Source organism: Carya illinoinensis, chromosome 3 (assembly GCF_018687715.1).
Source record: "Carya illinoinensis cultivar Pawnee chromosome 3, C.illinoinensisPawnee_v1, whole genome shotgun sequence".
Lineage (NCBI taxonomy): Eukaryota > Viridiplantae > Streptophyta > Magnoliopsida > Fagales > Juglandaceae > Carya > Carya illinoinensis.
The window spans coordinates 22,594,462-22,612,565 of NC_056754.1; the positions used below are offsets into that span (position 1 = coordinate 22,594,462).

The 18,104-nt window shown below is 36.9% G+C and overlaps 2 protein-coding genes across 3 annotated transcripts; one reads left to right on the forward strand and one right to left on the reverse strand.

Moving 5' to 3' along the window:
• Positions 1–7,030: 7,030 nt before the first annotated feature.
• Positions 7,031–8,053, forward strand: LOC122303833 (ATP synthase subunit b', chloroplastic). Its single transcript, XM_043115806.1, has one exon. The coding sequence runs from the start codon at positions 7,149–7,151 to the stop codon at positions 7,806–7,808; it is 660 nt and encodes a 219-aa protein (XP_042971740.1). The 5' UTR covers positions 7,031–7,148; the 3' UTR covers positions 7,809–8,053.
• A 248-nt stretch (positions 8,054–8,301) lies between these two features.
• LOC122303831 (traB domain-containing protein-like) lies at positions 8,302–17,811 on the reverse strand. 2 transcript variants are annotated; one of them, XM_043115804.1, is made up of 9 exons: positions 17,194–17,811; positions 14,892–14,939; positions 14,676–14,735; positions 13,835–13,918; positions 13,535–13,639; positions 12,373–12,489; positions 12,099–12,199; positions 9,106–9,217; positions 8,302–8,889 (listed from the first exon to the last, which is right to left on the reverse strand). In XM_043115804.1, the coding sequence occupies exons 1-9, from the start codon at positions 17,695–17,697 to the stop codon at positions 8,761–8,763; spliced, it is 1,260 nt and encodes a 419-aa protein (XP_042971738.1). In that variant the 5' UTR covers positions 17,698–17,811; the 3' UTR covers positions 8,302–8,760. The 2 variants fall into 2 exon arrangements, with proteins under 2 accessions (XP_042971738.1, XP_042971739.1); XM_043115805.1 differs by having other exon boundaries at positions 12,373–12,486; positions 17,194–17,808.
• Between the last annotated feature and the right edge of the window lie 293 nt (positions 17,812–18,104).

The window sequence follows — 18,104 nt, forward strand, 5'->3', positions numbered from 1 at the left end:
TTCTCTTAGTATGCTTGATTAATCAGGCTGCACCTTTAAATATGAAGCAGGGGTACTTAAGGTTACTAAAGGTTCTTTACTTATTATGAAATGGGTTATTAAAAATGGGTTGTATACTCTGCTTGGAAAAACTATAGTTGGGGAAGCTTCTTCTATACAGAACACTATAGAGAATAAATATGTCTTGTGGCATAGGAGGCTTGGACACGTAAGTCAAAAGGGGCTTGTAGAGTTACAGAAACAGGCATTACTGAGTGAACAGAACCTAGGAAATTTACCTTTATGTGAAGATTGCATCTATGAAAAGGCAAAGAGGGTTAGTTTCAAGTCAACAATCCATAACACTAAGCAAACTCTGAACTATGTCCATTTTGATCTATGGGGACCTGCAAGAGTAAATTCACATAGTGCATGAAGTTATTTTCTCTCCTTAGTGGATGATTAATCTAGGAAGGTCTGGATTTATATTTTGAAGAACAAGAGTGACACCTTTGAAAAGTTCAAGGAGTGGAAATCTCTAGTGGAAAACCAAGTAGGTAGGAAACTGAAGACTCTAAGGACTGATAATGGTTTAGAATTCCTGTCAAATGAGTTTAACTTGCTTTGTTAAAAAGAAGAAATTCTTAAGCATAAGACTATGAGGGAAACCCCTCAACAGAATAGTTTGGCTGAGAGAATGAACAGGACCATCTTAGAAAGAGTTAGGTGCCTGCTGTCTAATTCAAGATTGCCCAAAACCTTTTGGGCAGAAGCTACCACTACTGCAGTCCACCTTATAAATAGATGTCCATCCTCTGCTATAGGGTTTAAAACCCCACAGGAGTTATGATCTTGAAAACTTCCCAGATATGACTAACTAAGAGTTTTTGGATGTGTAGCTTATGCACATTCAAAAATTGATGAGTTGGAACCTAGGGCACTTAAGTGCATTTTTATAGGATATCCTGAAGGGGTTAAGGGGTACAAACTTTGGATAGATAGACCTGGTAGGCATAAGTGCATTGTGAGCAGAGATGTGACTTTTAATGAGTCACACATGGCTCAGGTACAAGAAGCACAGTTAACCAATAATACTGATAAGCCCTTAGAGGGATCTCAGGTTGAGGTGAAACAGGTTAACACCCAACCTAAACCTATAAATGGTGATGACAATGACTCTGAGGATCAAATCTCAGAGGACACAGGTCAAGGTGGAGCCAGATCTTGGAATCTAGCCAGAGACAGACAAAGGAGGGTGATTAAACCACTTCAAAGGTTTGGACAGGCTGACCTTACAGCTTTTACCTTGACAGTGGTTGATGATGTAGTTTACTAAGAACCTAGGTCTTATAAGGAGGTTGTATCTAGTAAAGACTCATCTAAATGGCTTTTAGCCATGCATGAGGAGATGGAGTCACTTAATAAGAACCAAACTTGGGTTCTGGTGCCTAAACCTCAAGGAGTTAGACTTATTGGATCCAAGTGGAGAAAGATGGCATACTAGGGGTAGAAGGGACTAGGTACAAGGCTAAGCTTGTAGCAAAAGGCTTTACACAGAGGGAGGGAATTGACTTTAAGGAAATTTTCTCACCTGTAGTAAAACACAGCTCAATCAGGTTACTACTAGCCTATACAGTGTTTGAAAACTTGCATTTAGAAAAATTAGATGTTAAAACAGCTTTTCCTCATGAAGAACTTGAAGAAGAAATTTATATGCAACCCCCTAAAGGTTTTACTGATAAAATAAAAAATAATCATGTGTGCCTACTTAAAAAATCTTTATATGGCCTTAAACAATCTCCAAGACAATGATATAAGAGGTTTGACACACACATGATTAGTAATAATTTTAATAGGAGTTCTTATGATAGTTGTGTATATTACAATGAAGAAAAAGGAATAATGGTATATCTTTTACTTTATGTAGATGATATGTTGATAGCTTATAAAGACACTAATCTAATTGACGAAGTTAAATGTATGTTGAAATTTGAGTTTGAAATGAAAGAATTGGGCCCTGCTAAGAAAATATTAGGAATGGAAATTGTAAGGGATAGAAATGCAAAGGTTTTATACCTGTCCCAGAAAAACTACATTTCTAAAGTTCTGAAGAGATTTGGTATGAATCTTTTGAAACTTGTAAACACATCTTTAGGTCAACACTTTAAACTTTCAGTAGATCAGGCTGCCAAAACAGATTCTGATATTGATTTTATGCAACAAATCTCCTATGCTAGCATGGTGGGGAGCATAAGGTATGCAATGGTATGTTCTAGACCTGATCTGACTTATGCAGTAAGTGTAGTTAGTAGATTTATGGGGAACCCAAGGAAACCCCATTAGCAAGCCATTAAATGGGTACTTAGGTATCTAGTTGGCACTACTAACCTAGGACTCAGTTTTGGAAAGGGTGTTGAGAAAGGATGTGAGTTAATTGGTTTTGTAGACTCTGATTTTGCAGGGAATATAGACACTAGGAAATCTTTAACTAGGTATGTGTTTACTACTTTTAGGGGGGCTGTTAGTTGAAAGTTACACTTACAATCTGTTGTGGCTTTGTCCACAGCAGAGGCTAAATATATAATATTGACTAAAGCAATAAAAGAGGCCATTTGGTTAAAGGACATTGCAAATGAGTTAAGTATTTTTAATGGTGATATTTATGTGCACTATGATAATCAGAGTACGCTTCACTTAGCTAAAAATCAAGTTTACCATGAAAGATCTAAGCATATTGATATAAGGCTTCATTTTGTCAGGGATGTTATAGAGTCTAAGGTTGTGGGTGTGGAGAAGGTCTCAACTGAGAATAATCCCTCAGATATGATGACCAAGTCACTCCTAAGGTCTAAGTTCAGACACTATCTGAACTTAATTGGTATGGAGTTTAGAGTCTATTCCCATTATGGGGATAAGTGCGGGAATAAGCCAATGATAAAGATTGATAATTTGGCAAATAAATGTTTTGCCAAGGTGGAGAATTGTAAATTGTTATGGCAATTAATTTATTTATTGTTATATTTTATCTGACCCTTTTCTCATGTGACAATTGGATGGTGAATATATATAGAAGATTTTGGAACTATGAAACTTAATGATCTGAGCTGGTGATCACGGGACCAGCATGTGACTCGTAAGCAGCATCAAACAAGGGTTAAGCTTGAGCTGCAGGATTTGTACACGTGGAGCCATTTGTTTACTCTATATATACATCGCTATAAGTTTTTTGTAAACCTAATTCATTTGTATCAGTTTTAGCCGGTTTGTGAGAAGGGTTTTCAAGAGAGAGAGAGAACAGAGAGGTGAGAATCTAGGGTTTCACTGTGAGGGAAAATCTATGCGATTTTCTATAGTGAGATGAGGGCTTTGTAAATACAAGTGATTCTGAGGCTTTTCTGTGAAGGACATTGATTATCAATAAAGATCTAAGACCATTCCTGTTATGGACGTAAACCATTAGGATCAAACCACATAAATCGGTTGTGTTGTTATTTCTTGCTTTATTCCTGTTATTTCTTTGATTATTGATCTTGCTATTGTTCTATTTCTTGTTATTTCTTGTTCTGTTTTGATATTAGGGTTAGTCTGAATCTGTTTGGTTCTTTTCGTGAATATTTCTATTTTCAATCTTTATTTTGAATTTTGTAGAAAGGAACTTTAAACATATTTCTTAACACGTACAATAATAGAATATAATACCTTTAGAACTATTAAGGATAGAATGTGGGGAAAGATAATTAATTGAAAGAATCAATTTCCATCCCTATTATTTCTATTCCAGACAAGGAAGGAAATTCTCCTCAAGGCTATCACTCAAGCAATCCCCACCTCCCACATGAGTGTTTTTAAATTACCAAAGAGGCTTTGTATAGAAATTTCATCTATAATGGCTAGACTTTGGTGGGAGCACAAACATAATGAGAACAAAATACATTGGAGAAATTGGAGCAATGTCGAAAGCACGTGGAGGGATAGGATTCAGGAATATAGAGAGTTTCAACCAGGTCATGCTTGCCAAGCAATATTAGAGGATTTTCACATCTCCTAACTCCCTAATAGCTAAGATTTTCAAGGAAAAATACTTCGAGCAGATAAATTTTCTTCAAGCTAAAATAGGTCAAGGTCCATCTATGATTTGGAGAAATATATGGAGTGCTTGGGATTTGTTGAAAGAAGAATTGATTTGAAGGGTTGGGAATGGATAGGAAATCAAAATATGGAGAGATAAGTGGTTTACAAAGCCATCAACTTTCTGTATTCAGTCCCCAAGTGGAGAATTTTGATAGAGGTTCAGGAATGAAGGAACTTATTAATGCAGGTAGAAGAAGCTGGAATAAAGAAATAATAAAAGGAACTTTTGACAAAGATGAAGTATATATGATATGTAAAATCCCAATTAGTCAAACTGACAGCATAGATAATCCAATATAGGGCTACACCAAATCTGGTGTTTTTAGTGTGAGGAGTGCATCCCATATGGAGATGAACAAAAAAAGAAATGATCGTGGTGAATCATCAAGACATACAAGTGACAATGAGGGATGGAAAATACTATAGAATTTGAATGTCCTAGGTGGGGTGAAAACATTTATATGGAAAGCTATTAATGTTTGTCTTTCGACAAAGCAAAACTAAGACATAAGAGAATAACTGAAAATCCTTTATGCCTCGTCTGTGAAAGAGATGAGGAGTCCATTTGCCATGCTTTATGGAGTTGTGTAGTAGCTACTGATGTGTGGGCAAAGTCGTCTATTCCTATGGAGCAGCAATGAAACAAATCTCTCCATTATCTAAAAACAGATGAATATAGAATTACATCAAGATGATTTGGCAGTTGTTGCATCTTCAATAAGGAAAATTTGGTTTAAAAGAAATTGTTATATATATGAGAGAATGTTTCTAAGTCTGAAAGAGTTTATGAAGCAAGCAAAAGGATACTTTGGATAGCATAAAAGAGTATCAAAAGGCATAAAGAGTTTTGCTACGTACAAATAAAGTCGCGTACTAATCTACGTACCAATACTGATTTATTCATATTCAAAATTTAAATTAGCATTGTTTTTAATAAAATCTACTTTTTAACCAATTATTATGATTTATGCACATATTAGTACGCAGTTGTGCTTGCACATATTAGATTTATGCACATAAAATTGTTTTCCAGGCACAAAAGAAAACAAAGAATGCACAAGACAAGAGGAAGAGGATGGGGGTTGGAGTGATTGTTAGAGATGTTGTAGGGAAATACTGGTTACCTTGAGTATGAGTATGAAGGAAATTAATCATTTAGTTATAGCAAAAATTGCGGCTTTATGGAAGGCTTTGAAACTTTGTGTTGAGCTTAATTTTCCAAATATAGTATTTGAAGAGGGTGCACACGTGGTGACAAAAGCTATCAACAACAAAAGGGAAAACTAGTCATGGTTTGGGCATTTAATAGAATATATCAAAGAAATTACTGAGGTAAGTCAGATTGGAAAATACAATTTGCTTATAGAAAATGTAATAGAGTAGCACATCACCTAGCAAAAATTGCCAATGATGAGCAAGTCTGGATATAGGATGAACCTGTTGTTATTATGGGAGATGTCCTACAAGACAAATTATGTATAAGACACGCTAGGGATTGAATGTGGTGTTTATATGAAATTCACACCCTCTAATTGAGAGGCGACATGTATGCTATCAAATATAATTATGGTACAATCGACTACATGGAAAAAAATTTAGTGAAACTCTCTCTCCCCTCAGTCTCTCTCTCTTTCTCCCGTTCAGAGAGAGAGAGAGAGAGAGTGACTGAAGGGAGATAGCGGGAGCATGATTTCCTTAAATAGGTACTGCCGCATTCAACATAAATCTCTTACGGATCCTCTTGCTATTAGAAGGTGTAAAATCAAACTTTACACCCAATCCAGTTTGAAGACTTTCTCATTATGTATTCATTGATTTTGATCTAATGGAATTTATTTGCAGTTTAAAAATTAAAAAAAATAAATAAATAAAGATGATGATGAAATCTTGCCCAACACAACAAGGTACACTAGCATTTAGAAATTTCACCAAACGGACCGGTAGTGGGAAAAAATGTTTAGCTGGGCCATTGGGCTAGAATAGGTTGGGTTTGTGGGCTTGAAACGCTTTAATTTGGAGCAGGTCCAGCCTCCATACCAAAACCCAAAACGCAACTACTGTCTCAAATCCTAATTTCATCGTACACTTGCACTTCCTATAAGTAAATGCTCTTCTGCATTCCGTAGGATTTTCTTAGGTCCAAAACCCTAGTGATGTCTTTGTCTCTCTCTCTCTCTGTTTCATACTCGCTGCTCTGTTTTCCTACAAATAAAGTGCAGTGAAGAGGCTATTTAGTGGACTAGAGTTTCTGATTTGGGTGTTGTTCCCGGAATCTGATTAAGGTGTTACAGAGAAACCCTCCTCTTCATCTATTTTCTCTCTCACTTTACAAACTACTCCCACAATGGTTACCGTATTCTATTTCTAATGGAGTTTTGCTTCAAATGTGTAGTGCTATTTTGTTTGTGTGGTTGAGTTGAAGAGTGGCTTATGCTCATAATTTTAATTGAATTAGGAAAATGGTAGACGTTTGAGTATTTTCACAACCTTTTATATTATTCTATTTTAAAATAATGGATATTTTTATTTAGAGGTAAGAGATTTCGAATCCAATTTTTATATTTAGAGAATCAGATCATATGTCATCATGCCATTACACTCTTAGTATACACTATTTTAATGTCTTTGATAGCACAATCAAATTGTTACACATACCGATTCTTTATATTATTTTCACTTTTCAAATTTTTCACGGAAAAATCAAATAGAGTAATTTTTTTTTATTTAATTGTATACAAAGAATTTAAATAAATAAATAAATCAGGTCAGCTAATTAGTATTTTCCTTCAAATACATTCCATCCATTGTTTGGATGTCTTTTTATTGTTTTGGGGCCATAGGAAAAACTCTATTTATCTGTTTTTTTTGTGACACGTCGGACAAAAATAAAATAAAATGGGGAGAAGATAATTTGTGTGGCGAAGAATGAGATATAGCCGTTCACAATATCTTATTCTCTCGCACACATCCTCCAAACACAGCAAAACTCCATCGACAATCACTACCACTGTCAGCAAGCAGCAGCAGCAGCAGCAGCCATGTCCAACATGCTCATGGCCTCCTCCAAACCCTTCGTCATAGCCTCTACCTCTCTCTCCTCTTCCACCACCAAACCCAAACTCTCCATTCCCCAACTCCCACTTCCCAACCTCACAATCAAGCCCTCCAAATTCTTCACCCTCTCCTCCTCCACTCTCAAATCCCTCTCCCTCGTGGCCGCCACCTCCCTTGCCCTCGCCCCTCCCTCCCTTGCCGCCGAGATTGAAAAGGCCGCTCTCTTCGACTTCAACCTCACCCTCCCCATCATCGTGGCCGAGTTCCTGCTCCTACAGTTCGCCCTCGACAAGCTCTACTTCTCTCCTATGGGGAAATTCATGGATGACAGAGACGCAGCTATTAGGGAGAAGCTGAACAGCGTGAAGGACACCTCGGGAGAAGTGAAGCAGCTGGAGGAGCAAGCCGCGGCCGTCATGAGGGCCGCTAGGGCCGAGATATCGGCAGCCCTCAACAAGATGAAGAAGGAGACGCAGGCAGAGGTGGAGCAGAAGCTGGCCGAGGGCAGGAAGAAAGTGGAGGCGGAATTGCAAGAGGCTTTGGTCAGTTTGGAGCAGCAGAAGGAAGAGACCCTGAAGGCCCTTGATTCCCAGATTGCTGCTCTCAGTGAGGAGATCGTAAAGAAGGTCCTTCCCACTGCCTAATTTTGCTTCAAACATGTTTCGGGCATTCCCAGGAAAGGAGGGAGGGTTAGTGACTTAGTTCTCTTCTATATAATCTGTCATTTCCATGCATATTTTACATTATTGTACTGAAATATTTGGATTGCGTTCATCAATGGTTGCTTTCCATGTCTTTTAATCCTCTGGATTGTTCATCAAAAGAAGATAACGATTGTAAGCCCTTAATTAAATTCGATTTGATTTAATGCTTATTGATGTGCTACGTACATGACGTGCATTATAAACACTTTCAACTAGAATTATTCTTCGAGAGAATGATTTAATTGATTGGATTAGAAAATAATCAAGAGTAGGGCTTTGGAGAATTCACTGGCTGAGCCTGAGATTACCTTTGGTCCTGAAACGAAACCGAGTTGACTGCCTTACAAAAAGTTCTCGGAAATGGATTCCAACTTACTTACCTTGGATTAATTGATTTAGGTCGATAGAATACAACTGTAACAAAGAATACGACTGTAACAATCGAAGGCCATAACTCTTCTATGTTTGCATAACAAGCGAAGCAACAAGAATATCAATGTTCTAATATTGACCAGAGACCAAAATGGAATCAATGAACTAAAACCATTTGGGTATGTAAAAGCAACCAAAACTGAGCACCTTGAATCAATTACGTGTACAGAGACCCCTCGTTGAGGCATATGCATATTATGTTTCTTATTCGTCACGTTGCAATAGAATGAATTTCAGAGATTTTAAGAATTTCCTCGCTTTCCCGTCGACATGATTTTCCTTCCAAAGTTTCACATGAAGAAAGTGAGATCAGCTCAACGAAGTACAGGGGACTTTGATCATGTAGTTGTGTTTCATTATGATTTCTCAGCAATTAAGAATCGTTAGCTTCAAACTAGCCTTCCACACCTCGCCCCGGTAATTTCCCACTTCCAACCACGTCTCGTCAAGAAACAAACTCCTATTTCTTGTTAGCAAGATAGATGCCAGATAATATGGCCACACCAGCAACTGCAACACTAAGTGATGTGAGGATATTCACAGCTGAAATAGCTGGTTTTTCTGGTGGCATTGACAAAAGTTCTTTCACCTGCCAAAAATAAAAAAAGTGGATACTCTCAAAGCCTTGAGGTTAGATAATGGAAAAGCTACTCCAATGCAACGAAGCACTATTTCCCATTTAAAATAAGACACGGCATGCCAAAATGACTGGTCTCTCTAAAAAATACCCGATATGAAACGCTAATGGACTGGTTTTAAAGGCATATCATAAGAAAGAAATTCATGGGGGGAAAAAAAGACCAACCCCAACAGGCTGCTTCCAATTCTTTTTGATTCCTTGCAGATGTCCCTTCCCAACAACTGCTACGACTAAGCTGCTCTCACTAGCAATTTTTAGTAGTCTGGACGACATGTACCTAGAAACACAACGAAAGAAAAGAAAAAAAAAAAGTTGCCCTTAGAGAAATGGTTAAATATTAATTACCATAAAAAAAACAAATGCAGAACCATGAATTTCTTCAAGCAAGCATGATTTTTGCTACTTTTGAGTGGAAACTCTCTCAACTGCCAATATAAATGTTCACAACCTAGAGTTTTTTATGATCGGTTAAACTGAAACCACAAATCACAGTTTCATTAGTGTATGAAATAAATTGAGAATATGTCCAAGGTAGCAACTAGCAAGACTCTGGTTTGGTTTCACAAACCTTTGAAACCATCTCATCCCATCTTAACATCAAAACACCATTCAAATACAAATATTTTTCAATTTCAAATTTCTAACTAATCATTACAACTTTTTCAAACTTTCAAATAAAAATAAAGCAATTCAACTTTTTCAAATTCCAAAACAAAAATAATATTAAAAATCATATTCTAACCCTCTTTTAATTTTAGAATTTTTTTATTCAATTTTTTCTATCTCATTTCCCAAAATCTCATAAAAATCTTAACTCAAACCATTTCACTACTACTCACAAATTATCTCCCTATCATTCACAGATTGTTTATCTCAATTTATCTTATCTCATCTGTGGAACCAAACGAGGCCGTTTCTTTGTTAAAAAGAATCTCCCAAAACAAAAAGTTGGGAGACTACAACCTTTTCTTTATTATGAAAGAATTAAAGTACCGGGCTACAAGCACAAGTGTGCGGTTTCAATCTTGAGAGCAGCCACTTCATGAAGAAAATTATAGCATAAAAAATAAAAAGTCTGAAGTATCAGGCATATCGAAGCCACCCATTCACAATGCCTTAAATGGACCATCACTGGAAGGAAAAAAAAAAAGTAATTAAGAGTATTAATAGGAGGAGAATTTTGACATTGAGATTTGAACATTTTATTAGAAATGCAATCCTAGAACGTGTTTTTTTTTCCTTAGTAAGGTTCCTGCCACCCAATCCCCCTATAACTCTTGCCACTTGATCCAAGACCAACAAGCGACTTTCAACTACTGAACATAATAATGGTTGTCTAGGATAAATCCTTCCTATTATCTTTTATTCTATTTTTGTAATTTCATATCTCTTTCCAGTATATGTAACAATAACAAAGACTGAATGAATGATAAAACGATGGCCCCCTAAAGAAAAGGGAAAAAGAAAAGAAAGATATAATCCTATAGATTCTGAGTCAGTGCAAACTGTAAATTTGCCAAGTAATAGTTGTGTACAACAAAATTTAGGATAGGGTTTGATACTAAAATAGTCCCTGTGATTTGCTTTTGAAAAGTCCCCAGGGCTGTAAATAAACAATACTACTCAACAAGCCACTTGAGATCGGCTCGTCGAACACAAACTCAGCTCAATTTGTTTATTAAATAAGTTATTCATGAACACAAAGTTATGATCAATTATTAAATGACACAACTAATATAAAACTCAACTCGACTCGACTTGTATAAGCTCGTGTAAACTTGAATAACTTTGTATCTATTATTTTTCATAGTCTTATCTCTACATTTATAATGAGAATATTTTAAATATTGAAAAAGGTCAGAGGAAATCATGTTCATAATACTAAACGCATTACTTGAACTTTATGAATATAATTATTTATATACATATATATAAACATCATAAAGATATTAGCAAAAAGTTAAAGTTTGTTCATCAAAATTTGTAGATAAAGTTACTTGTACAAATAAAAAAATTGTAGATAAAGTTGCAAGATACAATATAAATAATCTATTTATCTAAATGAAGCAGCTCGTGAACAAGCTCGAGCTCACTCGAATTTTAAATGATTTGATCACAAACATAAAATCCAACTCGATGAAAATGAAACAAATGAGGCTTGACCACCCACTACTCGCTCAAACTCGACTTATTTACACCCTTATCAGTCCCTATACTTTGAACTTTTTACTCTTGTACTTTGAACTTTAATCAAACCAGTCTTTCCATTAGTAATCCATTAATAATCTGTTAAAATGCCGTATTAGCACCAATCACTGACTGCCGCGTGTCATTTAAAAAATAGATATGAAAAATAAAAACCTAGACAGACCCAAGAACGCTTGGGTTGTCTAGTGCGACGCTGGTTGACGCCTAGATTGGCACCCAAGTGTCCTAGGCAGTGCCTAGATGCATCCAAGCAGTCACACCTAGATCAAGCCAGGCTATCTAGGTTTTTTTCTCATATATTTTTTAAATTTTCTTAAATGGTACATGACATCTAGCGATTGGTGCTGACGTGGCATTTCAACAAAGTATTAACGTATTACTAATGAAAGAACTTATTTGATCAAAGTTTAAAGCACAATGAGTAAAGATTTCAAAAATAGAGCATATAGGAACTAATGTCTAGAAAGCAGATGGAAGAGACTATTTTTTTTTTTTATAAATGTACGTCTTATCATAATTTAATGATTTAGACTGAAATAGGACATGATTGCAACAGACTATTTTAAAAGTTCCCTTTACGATATCTCAAAATTATTTCACCATAGATTTAAGTTAGGTTTGGCTATCAAGACAAAACACAAAATTCTCACATCATCTCATCTCATCATTACAACTTTTTAAAATTTCCACACAAAATATAATAAACAATTCAACTTTTTCAAATCCCAATTTAATTTTTTCAAACCCAAAATAATAATAATATTAAAAATTAATATTTTAAACTTTCATCTAAAATTAAAATTCTCATCTCACTTACCGAACCTAACCTAAATTCTTTATTCCATCTCACTTATAATGTTTAACTAGGACAAAGCAATTTTTATAATGATATCATCTTTTAACATAAACAACTATTTTTTATAGCATATATGAAGGTAAAAGATACTAACTTATCTCGCTCATGTACAAGGGTCTCCATTAAAGTGGGGAAGTCCTTGCTCATTTCTTGAATAACAAGAGTCAGCATGTCAACATCATCCATTTCCTTTAGCTGAAGATAAGAAAAAACAAATTACAATTAACTAAACTTAAAAACATAAAATGAATGCCCCTTTTCTAGATGCATATGGGTAGATATCATTTGCAACTTCTGTGAATTACGATAAATATGAATATATGAAAACTACTAATGTCAATAAAAAATGAAGATAGGGGAGATCTCACCATTCTATTTAGATCTTCAGAGCTTGGTAAAAATACTGCTTGAAAAAACAAGCAGTAGAGTAGTTTTATCTTATGCCACAATGGCATTTTTGCCCAAGTCCTTCGCATTGTAATCTGCTTCAGCCAGATTCACAGTAATACAAAATTAGTCCTTAACTTAAGAGAAAAAAAAAGAGGGCGGGGGTTCCCCATCAAGCTTTGACATGAAAGTGCATTAGATTAAAAATAGACAAGTCTTATACTGCTGAATATTCAAATACCTGTGGCAAAAGAATCAATAAAATAGATAATCAATTCAAATTTTGATTTCAAAACAGCCAGCATATATGCAAAGAAACTAATCCCCAACCCCGCCCCCCCCCCCCCCCCCCCCCCCCAAAAAAAAAAGAACACTCAATGCACAACCAAACTCATCCACACAATAAGGTTGATTCTAAAGAGGATGAATAAAAGATTTAGGTAGCTAACGGCAGAACATTGAAGAACTAACAAAAAAACTGGGGAGTGTACAAGTTGTAAATAACTTCAATATTCATTCGAAAATAAAATTATAGAAGTGCCATAAATTTTGCAAAAGCAAGAATAGAAGTAATCCACCAACAATTTTTGACTTCTTAATAAATTTCTTGACTAGACATTTATGGACGAGACATTTCTGGAGACAGAGATACTTGATATGGCCCTTGGTCAGGCCTGCAACAAGCTACTCAAACAGAAAGCAAAGCATGTAGTAACCAGAAAGCGCACCAGATTCTTTTAAAAAGGATTAAATCTCATGCCCTAGCTTTCAGGGATTTTATCCCGTATTTCTTTTTCACAAAGAATTGTTACATTCTTGGAAATAAAAAATGACTAGCAAGGTACTCAGAAACAAAATCAGGTATTCATCCATGGAAACAGTTGTAAGGAATATATAAATATTCGCCTTAAGGGTGAAATGTACAACGGTAGAACTCGACAGTAGTGAGGGGTAGAATGGGTTGGGGTTGGGTGGGTTTTGGACCCTAGGGTTGATATGATAAACACCAAAACAAAAGAGAGAGAAAGAGGAAGAAGAAAACAAAAGGAATAGCGGCAGGTGTGGTAATAGGGTGGGCTGAAGCAGAATGATGATCCATGGACCAATTCCATCTAACAAACAGTCCAAGCAAAAATACCTTACCTGAACTGGAAGGTCCCCCAGAAACACCCTGCCCCCATATTTCATTGCTTCTTCATACGCCACACGAAACTCTGAACCAGGAAAAACCTCAAGCTTACTAGCAACCTAGGAAAAAAATGAAAACAGGTTAGAGCATAGAATGTAAAACATCCTATTTAAGAAATTATGAAATGTTTAATGAGGAAGTGAGCAGAACACAGTGTGACTGAGATGCAAGCGAGCAGAACACTGTGACTGAGATGCATTCTCTTTTATTATTATTGTGATGATCGAGATGCAAATTAAGAAATAGAAGCATGCCTTGGCAAGAAACCAGCTGTAAAGTATTCCAAAGATGTTATGCTTTTTCTTCAACATGTCTAACATTTCTCCCATGGTCGGTACCTGTAGAACTAACAATGAGCATACAAACATGTAGAATCTTGGATGCTAAAACTGAAGCCAAAAATTAAAACCTGGATAGCCAGAAAAGCATGTACAACAAATTATAACCAGCCATCAGAGAAATACGGGGTTGTCTCTTTGAGTTTTTTTTTAATAAGCAAGTTGCCTCAAGCCAAACAAAAATAGTCTAAAAATTTAATGGTTTAATAATTACACAAGCCAAAGAGATGTAACAAAGGCAAAGAGCCCAAATACAATAATTTCCTAGCAAGCACACGTGAGAATGTGTACACGTGTGTCCATATAAAAAAGACAAACACACCCCACTAGAGTGTGCTGAAAAAAGAACTACAAAAGCAATATAAAGACTGTTACAGAGATACTTTTATGTTACAAAGTTATTTTTAGTAACTTTCTATACCTAGATAGTATAGCAGATAAATAGGTTGGATGTAAATAGACTTAACATGTAAATATGTCTGTGTACAGTAACCAGCAGCAATTAGGCGCTGGAATCACGCTGAACATTGAGCGCCCTCTGTAACTCTCTTTATATAAATGAAGGAAACAAAAGGAAAGAGGTAGTCAGACCAAAAACTGACAAAGACCATTACTCAGAGCTCAGCGGTGGATTGGCGCATGAAAAAAAGGAGAGAGGGGGAGGGGGGGGGGAGCAGTGAGTGCAGAGCAAGTCTATAATTAGGAAAAAAATTTAAAAAACCAAGCCAGAAATCTACAGAGAATCCATTACACTGACCTTTATATTCTGAGAGGAAAGCAATGCAACACGGCTTGAGCATAGTTCTAAGAAAACAACCTGTAGTCAAGAAACACATATTTGTTAATGTACACAAGCTTCAAACCAAATATGCAAGATGTTTACGTCTAAAAAACAATACTAATGCAGAAAGTCGACCTGCAAAATGAACCATCCATCAATCAAATGATTTTAATGAGTTCTGATAGAGAGAACCTGTGGTTTCAAAAAACTGATTACAGCTTGTACTTCTCTGCATGATTCCTGCAACGCACATGGAAAACTCAGCATAGCTATTGATTCTTTATATTCATAGACTATTCTTTATTTCAGTCTTCTGGTAGTGTGGGTATCAATTCACCATAGACTATTCATAGATACCCACACTACCAGAAGACTGAAATAAAGAATATTGTCCAAGATTTGTTAAAATTTGTAGTGAGGTCCAGTCAAAGCCCTTTCTCTTCACCAGTGCTTCTTGTAAAAAAATCAAATGGTTCGTGGAAAATATGCATAGACTATTGTGCATTAAATCAACCATCAAGGACAAGTTTCTCATACCTAGCATTGGTGAATTGCTTGATTAATTATTTGGGGCCAAGGTTTATTCCAAGCTGGATTTGAGGTCTGGTTATCACCAGATTCGAGTCAATAAAGGGGACAATGAGAAAACAGTTTTTAGAACTCATGAGGGCCACTATGAGTTCCTAGTAATGCCTTTTAGCCTTACTAATGCCCCTGCTACTTTCCAGGGGTTGATGAACATTGTGTTCAGAACTTTTTTGAGAAGCTTTGTGTTGATTTTTTTATGACATTCTGATTTATAGATGAAATTTGGTGGAGCATTTGGGACATTTCAGATCAGTTTTGGGGGTATTAAAGCAGTACAACATGTATGCAAAGATGTCAAAATGTAAATTTGCAATGGAAGAAGTTGATTATTTGGGTCATGTCATTTTTGGTTGTGGTGTCTCAAGGCTGACCCTTAAGATTGTTTCCATGAAAGAGTGACCCATTCCCACTTCCTTGAAAGCACTGAGAGGTTTCTTAGGCCTCACAGGCTATTACAGGAAGTTCATAAGAATTTATGGAACAATTGCTGCTCCATTGACAGTGTTGCTAAAGAAAAATTCTTTCAATTGGACTGCAGAAGCATCTCGGGCCTCCCAACAACTTAAGAATGCTATTACTGCACCTCCTGTTCTCAAATTACCTGACTTCTCCAAGAGCTTCACAATTGAGTGTGATGCTTCTAGAGTGGGATTGCGAGTTCTTCTCATACAAGAGGGCCAGCCTATTGCCTTCTACAGCAAGGCTTTGAAGGGGAACACATTGTTGTTATCTAGTTATGAGAAAGAGTTACTAGCTCTTGTTTCTGCAGTGAGCAAATGGAGACCTTATTAGCTAGGAGGAGTTTTTAAAGTGAAGACTAATCAACAGGCCCTTAAGTATTTGTTAGAGTAGAGGGTTGGCACAGAAACTCAACAAAAGTGGCTGTCCAAATTAATGGGGTATTATTTCACTATTGATTATAAAAGAGGGAAGTAAAATAAAGAGGTAGAAGCAGCTACTTTGGCCTTAATCACTTTTCCAACTCCTGTTTGGATTGAAGAGTTGAAGCAAAGTTATCAACTTTCTCCTACAATCAGTAACATTTATTCTAAGCTTTAAGAGGGCCTGGAAGGTCCAAAACATTATGCATTACAGCAGGGTTTGTCATTGAGAAAGAGAAAGCTTGTAGTGGTTCAGAATTCACCATTCAAGACTAGGGTGTTGCATCATGTACATGATAGTCCACAAGCTGGGCATGTGGGTTATCACAAAACACTGCCCAGAGCCAAGATGGACTTTTATTGAGAAGGGATGCACAAAGACAAAAAGAAGGCAGAGAGTGTGACGTGTGTCAGACATGTAAGCATGACACTGTCCATCCAGCTGGACTTTTGCAGCCACTGCCTATTCCAACCTCTCCATGGTTAGATATTCATGGATTTTATTGAAGGTCTTACTCCTTCTAGTGGTTTTACTGTGGTCCTTACAGAAGTGGATAGACTCACCAAGTTTCGCCATTTCTTTCCTCTTGCACATCCCTATACAGCAAGTAAGGTAGCCCAAATGAAGCGGTGCGTTTCGAGCTTAGTAGGAGCTGTGAGGAAGAGGTTTATGCGATGCGTTTGTATGCGTTTTTTGTAATAAAACGACTGTGTTTTACTTTGAAGCCTAGAAAGCATAGAAGCTGAAACAATTGTAGAGGACTAGAGGTCCTAGAGGACTCTTGTTCAGACTTGTTGATAATCGAAGTTTTCTTTTCTGGAGGTTTGAAGGTTCCTCCAAAGCCTCTTCCAAGAATCAAGATTTGGATTCTTGGGTTTTTTTCTCAATTCTTGCTCTGTGTTTCTGAGTTTCTGCGTGTTGTTCTTGTTACTTGTGTTCTGTGGCTCTCTGTTGTGAATTGAAGGACCCGTAACAAAGTGACAGAGGCAAAATCCAGCTCAGTAAGAAGCAAGAAAAGAATTACCTGAGACACGTGTGCAGTGCCAACCAAGTACACGTCGCAGACACCACCCTTGGCGACGGAATCGCACGTGAGGGCCACCACGCTTCTCGAGAGCTCCTCGGGAAGCACCGCCTTCGTCTGCTCCCAGGACTCATCCTCGTAACTCGTCGAATCGTCGTCGTCTCCCGGTGGCGGCTCCTCCTCGATATTAACGATGATTTCACTCAAGCTCTCATCGGCGCCAGGGTTCTCGATGTGGACAAAGTCCTCGCCTTCGGCGTTGGCGGACGCGGCGTGGGGGTCCATCGCTGGATGGGACGAGTCGGGTTTCCGGCGGTCGAGGGATGAGGCAGAGAAGGTAATTTTGGATTGTCGCGTGGCTGAGAAGTGTACGAGGCTTGCAAGAGTGAGGGCGTTTTGGGCACGACGGACAGAGAGTCTAGCACGGCCAGAGGCGAAGCCGAAGAATAAGCGGAGTGACCCGACCGAGTTGGGTAGAGTGACCAGGTGAGTCGGACGAATCATAAAATCGGGAGCAAATTTGTTTAAACGTGCCTTTTGCTAGGGGAAGAGTGGAGGCTCGAATAAGTACTATTGAGAGAGAGATCCGACGAAGGGTAAAGCCTACGCCTATGTGATATTATTACGGAAAATGATAGAAATATAATTTTTTATATAATTATTTATGTACAATAAATATATTAATAAAATGCATAAAATATGTAAAATTAATTATACGGATATAATTCTTCTTTTTATTGAATGATACTTTTGTTAATGCCTAAATTCGTGCAATAGGTCGAAATAGAAGCAAGAATTATCATCGATGTGTGATGATGATTTGAGTGTTGATATGGTGCTCTTTGTATTTATTCATAAAATAAATAGTAAATAAGTAAATAAAAATAAATAAAGAGACATAAAAATTTACG